Below are 8,477 nucleotides of genomic sequence, written 5' to 3'. Positions count from 1 at the left end.
CAACAGTTGCACATCTACATCCTCATCCCAACTTACAACTTTGTTTTGATTCTGCATATGTAACAACATCCTCCTTAATATCACACTTCTTTTGAATTTCTGGCCTCCCATGGAGATTCATAAAAGCATCCACATACGCTACTTCATCCCACTTATCCATGCTACAGGAACACAACATCAATTGGAATATAGTGCAATGATTCAGGGATCCATTTTGTGGCCACATTTCCCCATATTCATGCTTATTATTTAGCCACCAATGATTACAATACAGTTCCATTTTCTCTTTTGTCATTAGAATGTTCCCAAATATTTTCCAATTTTTAAGGATGCATCCGAGAGGAGAGTCAGGAGGTATCTCACTGGAAGTTTACATGCCCATACTGTAACCGTAAAAGGATTACCACTGTTTCAAACACTCAGCTCTGGCAGAGACAAATACCTCCCTTGCCTTGCCACGCATCTATGTGTGAAACTTCCCCAGATAACCAACTAAGTTTTAAGCTACTGCTGCGAACTTTTGCAACTTAAGTGGAGATGGCACCAATAAACCAACTACTTACAGTGCATGTTCTACCTTCCCCCCCTCCCGCAAATATCTCTTTTATAACGTTGCACCTTTGAGTCAGTTACCACCTGATGCTGGAGAGGATCTGCTGGAGTTCCTCGATCAACAAATTGGTGTTCACTGGAGCCCCAAGTGGTCCAGTCCACCATGGAGAGGCAAGACAACCTGGGCAGGGCTCTAAGGCAGCCTCTAGCTAATAGCTCATGCTAGTATACTAATAGCTCATTTATATATTAATGGTATGTCTATATGATGGATCCAATTAGTCAGTATTTTCTACCCACTGATCAAGGTTATAACCAAGATAAGTTGTGGGGAGAACTCCCTTTCATCCCTTTCATCCATCTTGCAGGACTGTTTCTCAAGGATGGGTTGTTGACTACTAGGGATGTGTTTTTCTTTAATTCTTGCTGTCTCAGTGTTATGTAACTATGTGTTTATTGTACATGTCTCTTTGTTCTTTTTTGTGTGATTTTTCCCAGAAATTTTACTTATTTCAATTAATAACAAACATCTCATTCCTCTGATCATTTTCGTGGCACTCCTCTGGATCTGCTCCAACAAGTATATGTATTTCTTGTGCTGGGATCTTCATGTACCTTGTTATCATCTCATCTTGTAAGTAGGCTATATTCCCATTATTCATAATATTATTATATTAAACTGGGTACTACCTTAACCTGTCAACACACGAAACTGAGCAGTACTCAGTTTGCTTAGTTGGCTTTTGTTTAGAGCTACATACATGAACAAACAAGTTCTTGAAATCAGTCAGGAACTGTCAAGCTCATTTTCACCTGACAGCAAAAAAGGGTAGTGTCCTCTCCAACTCCTAGTTCAGTGTTATTGTAAATATTTGTACATTTGGTACATGACATTTCATGCATGGAGATTGTGTATGGATAGCCAAGAAATTTTGGACATAAGTGAATTTGAGAGAAAAGACATCTGACTGTAGAGCTTGAGTCTTATAAAAAAGAAAAGGTGCCTAAGGTTACCAGTTACTGAACAAGGCAAACATTCCCAGTAGCGTGCATAGCTGCTGCTTTGTGGTTTTTGCAGCTTCTGTAATAGATCTTCCTTCTGTGTACCTGTAGAGTTCCTTTTGTTTTGGAAGGCTAAATGTGTTGCACTGTATAATAAGATTCAGAGTCTCTGAGCAGAGGACAGAAATCAAGTTTTGTGCTGAATGACCCTGCTGAATATGTTGGTGTTTTTTCTATAGTGTTTTAACTACTGATATAGTTAAATCTTACGTTGTCATCAACCAACTATTTTTTACTTTTAACAGTTAAAAAATTGAAAATAGGATCTTTACTGTAGCTATTTGCATGTAGGGCCTCATTTTTGAAAACTTAAAATTCCATTCTTTTTTAAAACTGGAGATGCATCTTTCCATGGATTCAGTACAAGCTTGAGTGTTGGAAACAAAATGTACGTAGCCTTTTATTTTAATTCTGCCATTTCTGTCACTTGATATATGTCCTCTTTATTTCTCCATCTGAAAATCAAACTATTAAAATATTTATGAAAACTTTTAATGTTAATTGCCCTTTCTGTGTGTAACTTGTGTGACACTACTGCTATTATGAAAATTTTCAAAATACATACACCAAAGCTGTGCTTGGAGCATGCACATGCTGTAAAAGTTCAATAATGTGTTTGCATCTGTAGAGAAACCTCAATTAAGTATTTATCTGTAGGTGTGAATTCAAACATCCATAGATGAAATTCTGAACATGTTTCTACAGATACATGAAGGTTTTCTTAATCGATAACATACATGTGTCCAACACTTTCTGAGTGGGTTCTTTTAGATATTTGTCCTGGTTTGAGCCTACCTGGGGGGGAGGGAGAGGGGACTGAGACCATTGTTTAATTGCTGGACCTGAGTTAAACCGTGACAACATTCCATACGTAGAGGGTTTAATGTTTAATGACATTAAAGTTATTTAACATTGCATGGGACTTTGAGTTATTAGAATGATATAGCAGTTTACTTAAATCACAGTACAAGTTACATTTAGCAGAGTATAGCAGTTGGAGTATACAGTTGAATCACAATACAGATATTGTTCTCATTACTGGTCTTCATCAAGATACTGGGAATCGCCAGTCATTGGGAAGGAATATGTGGATTGAAACTGGATCTAACCTGTTGCTCTCTTCAAAGTTCTTTCTGTTAGTTGTACAGTTTTTATACTGTAGATGTCATACTGAGTCTTTATACTTGGTTTTGGCTGAGCTATGTATGCACCCACCCATTCTGGCCTTGGTAACTCAGAAAGATGATGATGATGATGATTATATCAAGGACAGTTACACAGCCATTTGATTCCCTCAACTGTTGTAGCCATTTATCAAGAACAAAGACTCTCTCCCATCTCCTTTGTGTTGTTCAGCTTTTTGTAACAGTTGTCATCAGTCACTCCCTACTTCTTCACTTAGCTTTGTGAGTACATAGTCCTTGCCTGTCTCCTTCCATTGTAGGAACTCATTGATCAATCACAACATGAAGTATTTTACTTGACAAAGAGAGCTTTACTGTAAGATACCTTTTTGATATTGTGTTTAAACACACTTTATTTTTCAATAATTCTATCATTTATATTGTAGGTCATGCAGGAGTCTCTGCGAGCATAATGAAGAAAAGAACTTCCCACAAGTAAGTTGTGAATATCTTTCCCAAAGTATAGTCCTCAATAACTGGAAGTACTGTTCTAGAAATGTATCTGTATTATTCCAGTCTTTTTGCTCTTGAAAATCATATGGAGTAGTATTCAGACAGTGTATGTGTGTAGAGTCAGATTTCCATTGTTTTGGGAGGGCAATGGGAAAGAATGCACCATTGGTAGGGTTCTAAATATCATTTTGAGTGTTACTGTGAGAGAAATTATCCTGTCAATACAATTCTGTAATTTATGCTATAATTCAGAGACAAGAGGCTGCAAACCAGAAATTGGGCACATGTACTCTAGGATTCAGTACAGCTTTAGTTTTTGAAAAGGATTTTTCACCTTTATTTTTTTTAAATCAAGAACATATTGAAGTGCTTCTATAAGGCAGCTATTTGTGTGAAGGATACTTTCTTATCCTACACATTCATGGCATGTATTATTCTCTACTATATTTTGAAATAGTAGCAGCTAAATGCTGCTATAAGTAAATGTGAGAAGATAGAGGTTATAGCTTAGACATGATTTACCTTAGTGTCTAACAGCTAAATGTTGCATCTGGCTGCATCTCTGTTGGGTGAACTCTAAAATAAGCTGGGGAAAGGTGAAATTTAATAAAATGCTGCTAGTTATATTTGAGTATGAAGTTCTATAATGTTGGTATACAACATGCATCAGTCCAAAGCAATTTGTCTGGCAGAAATATCTTCTGTGATTAACATTTAAATTAGTATTGACTGTTTCCCAGATACAACACCTGATGTAAAACTACTCTAATTCCTTCCACCAACTCTTCACTATTCAGTCTTGTCTGTCTCCTTACAAGGCAGATATACATTTATTTGTCTAGAGACAGGTAGAGTTAAAATTTAATTTCTCTTGTTCTTTTTCAACCGCTCAGAGAAAGGAGTGTATGATGGGAAGACTATCAGAGGTGGGTTGCCTTTTGTACTTGAGGGTGGCTAGATTTGTCTTTATTGTTATATACTTATTTAAATACCTAAATAGGTTGCATATTTTTTAGCATAAAGGCTTTTATGGGGCATAATAAGTGATGATCCTAAGTTACATGATTTTGAGGCATTTAACTTAAGCACCCAACTGAGTTTTATGCTAATTTAGTCTAGTTTAATTGTTAAAGAATTGTTTGGTAAAGGTTTTCTTTTGTACCAAACCAAGATGACTTTGTGTGCTGCTCACTGACTTCTCTGAGAATGACAGACTAGTATAGAGTTGTTTTTATTTGATATTTATTACTCACATTTTTTAAATGAACAGTAAGTAGTGCTGTAGACATGTTTATAGTAAACAAGCAGGATATGAATCACTATTTAAAAGTGCATGCTGATTCTACTGTGAGCTGTTACAGCAGACCACGAATTAGTAATGCATAGTTTGTCATTGATTTAGTTATGACTTTTACATTCCTCATTTAAAGAAAAAGAAGAACAAGTCTAGTGGCACTTGAAGGCTGTAGGGGAGATAGTAAACTAGGTTCAGAAGTTCATGGAGGAGGAAAGAGCCAACAGGATGGAACAAGGCATGGTCCAGTAACTGAGGAAGTGACAAAATGAGCTGTGTGGATTAGTTTTCTCAACTCTTCTTAACTAAAATGGTAGCTAACCACTGACCCTTCTGGAAGAAGGTCCCATGGTTATTGGTCAGATGCAAAAGGGCAGTACTTCTGGGTGCTCTGTTAGTGTCAATGGGTAGTGATGATCTCTGTGCCTATGAAACAGTCCTGGTTTCAGCCAGGGTGGAGCAAATTTTATCTTCACTGATTTTTTTTCCTTTCAGTGAACTTTTTTTAGCAGCACCAGTGGACTGATAACAACCAAGGACACTTCTGAAGCTCATGTCTGCAGTTTCCCCCCCATGGGGGAGCAGACTAGAGTGAAGGCAGGATCAGCAAATCAGAATATTCCCTTGTCATAATATTTTTGTTGTTTGGCTTTTGGTATAGGTTAAGACATCATGGAAGTCAAGCCTTTGGTTTCCATTTTCTCTCTCCTTTTCTGCTTACTGTTGCTTCTATCGCCTTCTCTTTGGCTCTCTTTTTTTTTTTTTCCATTTTTCTTCACAACCGACATCCAAGGACCCCATCTGTGCACCTGCACACTCCCCCCTTCAGCCGTGAGTCTGTGAGAGCCGTTGGAGGAGGAGGGAGTGGATCAGGTGTTATACATCCCTTTATAAATATATATATTATCCTATCACTAATAATTAAAATCAATTTGCTTCACTTTTCAACCCAGAAAGCCTCTCTTTTTTTTTTTTTCTCCCTCTTTCCTTACCTTGGGGGAGAAGGGGGGATGAAGAGCATTATTGTTATTGGTTTGACTGCCAACTTGGAGCCAAACTGTGACAGAAGCTGACCCTATTTATGTCACATCAGTCAGTAGTCACTTGGCTCTCATCCTTTCCACCCTTGGTGTATAAGAAAAAAGTGCACAAAACAATGTAAATATAAACTCTTCCTTATGCTTTCTAGGTTTCTCATACTTGGCATTTCAAGGACTTTGAGCTGGAGGTTGTATCTGCAGTTTAACTACCACTGCAGTTATCCCTTGTGAATTTCTGATCACACTTTAACTTTTGGTGGACTATACTTGACTATGTGCCAAACTCCCACCCACCTGCTCACTCCCCCTCCTCAGTGGGACAGGGGGAGAAAATAGGATGAAAAAGCTCATGGGTCAAGATAAAGACAGGGAGATAGCTTACTAGTTACTGTCAGGCAAAACAGGCTTGACTTGGGGAAAATAAATTTATTGCTGTCATGGTTTGACTCAGGATCAGCAATTGAACCAGCGACAATGCCCTTGATCCCCTCCTCCTCCCACCCAGGTAGGGAAGGAGAGAGAGAATGAGGGAGAGAGACTTTCTGGACTGAAAACTAAACTAGACAACTTTAATTAAACACTAATGACAAAAGAAAAGATGCACAATTGTATATAAGTATGTTCAGGAATGTGCAAACCCCTATTGCCTCCCCACACCCCCAGCAACTCCCACAGCACTCTCCTTAGCTGTGAGCAGTCCCAAAATGTCCCGGAGCACTTCCGGAGAGCACAGCAGAGCTGACAGGAGCTGAGGGGAGAGTTTTGAGGGTCAGGAACACATGAGCCTAGGAATCAACGGTGATGGATAGATGGAGTCCTGGATGCCAGCCATGGATGGAAGAAAAGGGAAGAAGAAGCAGGAAGGAAGTTGTCTTCTGTGAAGTGACCTTGGCATCTCAGCAGTAACATAAACATTCCAGTGTTATCAGTCCACTAGCTGGAACACTTGCTGCTAGTTAAAAGAGAGCTTACTGAAGGAAAAAAAAAATCAGTAAAAGGAAAATTGGCTTCATCCTGGCTCAAACTAGGACAATTGCCAATCAAAATAAATTCACGTGGTAAGAAACAGGAAGAAAAACATTAAAACAACACCTTTCCTCCCCCCTTTGCTGTGTTCAACTTTACTCCTTCACTCCATATTCCTCTACCACTCACCATCCCCACGGTGGTACAGGGGAAACTGGGGACGGGAGTTGACAGTCCACAATGGTTGCTCTCTGCTGCTCCTACCCTCTTCTACTTACTTCTCCCTTGCTCTGGCATGGGTCCTCTACAGGCCACACTTCCTGTCAAGAAAATCTACTCCAGCATGGGCTTTTCCAGAGGAGACAGTCCTGTCACAAAAACTCTGCTCTGGCATGAGTTCTGTATGAGTTCTCCATGGGCCACAAGTCCTTCAGCATGGGTCCTACACAGCCTTCAGTGTGGATATCTGCTCTAACACCATGGAATACCTCCTTTTCTGAACTTTGTGTTCCCTCTGCTGTTTCTCACATTTTTTGTTGTTGTTGTTTTTTTCTCTTGTTTTCCCCTCCTTCTCTGCCTGTGCAGTTCTTTTTGTCTTTTCTAAAACGTTTTCATAAGGGTGCCACCAACTTCACTGAATAGTTTCAATATGGCCTGCAGTGGGGACATTGCCAAGCCAGCTGGAACCACATGTGTCTGGCACAGAGCAGCCCCTGACTTCTTCTCATTGAGGCCACCCCTGCAGGTGTCATCATGTGTATGTGTGCCTGCTACCAAAACCTTACCACGTATACCCAATACACTTGCAATCCTAAGAAAACTAATTTCAAAACTGAACAATGGCTTTTAAAGGAGTATAACAGAATCACAGAATGGTAGGGGTTGGAAAAGACCTCTAGAGATCATGATGGTCCAAACCCCCTGCGAGAGCAGGATCTCCTAGAAAAGATTACACAGGAACACATCCAGGTGTGTTTTGAAAGCCTCCAGGGTTGGAGACTCCACAACCTCCCTGAGCAGCCTGTTTCAGTGCTCTGTTGCCCTCAGAATAAAGAAGTTTTTTTCTCATATTCAGGTTAAATCTCCTGTGTACCAGTTTGTGACCATTGCCCCTTGTTCTCTCATTGGACACCACTGAGAAGAGTCTGACCCCATCCTCCTGACACCTGCCCTTTAGATATTTATAAACATTGATGATAACCCTCCTCAGCCTCCTTTTCTCTAAGCTAAATAGATCCAGCTCTCTCAGTCTTTCCTCATAGGTCAGATGCTCCAGTCCCCTAATCATCTTAGTGGCCCTGTGCTGGACTCTTTCCAGTAGTTCCTTGTCCTTCTTGAGCTGGGGAGCCCAGAACTGCACACAATACTCCAGGTGAGGCCTTACCAGGGCAGAGTAGAGGAGGAGGATAACCTCCTGTCACCATTTGACTCAGGTCTGACAACAATGCTCTCGATCCCCTCCCCCTCCCACCCAGGTAGGGAAGGAGAGAGAGATTAAGGAGAGAGACCTGGCTGGATTGAAAACTAAACTACACAGCTTTAATTAAACACTAATGAATGATATAAGAAAAAATATATATACAATTATATACAAATATGTTCAGGTATGAGCAAAAGCCTCTTACCTCCCCCCACCCCCAGCAACTCCCACAGCACTCCCCTGAGATTAAGACAGTCCCGAGGAATCCTGGAGATGCTGCTGGAGAAAACGGAGAGTTATGAGGGTCAGGAGAGCTCGGGCCTAAGGGTCGACAGTGATGTATGGACAGAGTCCTCCCCGGACGCCGGCCACGGACGGAAGAGAGGGGGAGAAAAAGAAGGAAGGAAGTTGTCTTCTGCGATCTCTGACCTTCCTCTGAGCTTACGTAGATATATGGAATGGAATATCTCTGGCCAATTTTGCTGTCTGTCTAACTCAGCCTCCTA

At 40.3% G+C, this 8,477-nt stretch overlaps 1 protein-coding gene across 1 annotated transcript in view; it reads left to right on the top strand.

Moving 5' to 3' along the window:
- LOC104391220 (spindlin-Z) overlaps positions 1–8,477 on the top strand; it is a 44,954-nt gene that overhangs the window by 22,017 nt on the left and 14,460 nt on the right. The window contains exon 2 of the mRNA XM_010000456.1: positions 3,185–3,233. Within this exon, the coding sequence (XP_009998758.1) occupies positions 3,185–3,233 (49 nt within the window). The remainder of the gene's footprint in view (positions 1–3,184; positions 3,234–8,477) is intronic.

Source organism: Chaetura pelagica, unplaced genomic scaffold, assembly GCF_000747805.2.
Source record: "Chaetura pelagica isolate M959 unplaced genomic scaffold, ChaPel_1.0 scaffold186, whole genome shotgun sequence".
Classification (NCBI taxonomy): Eukaryota; Metazoa; Chordata; class Aves; order Apodiformes; family Apodidae; genus Chaetura; species Chaetura pelagica.
This window is presented reverse-complemented; position numbering and strand designations above follow the sequence as displayed.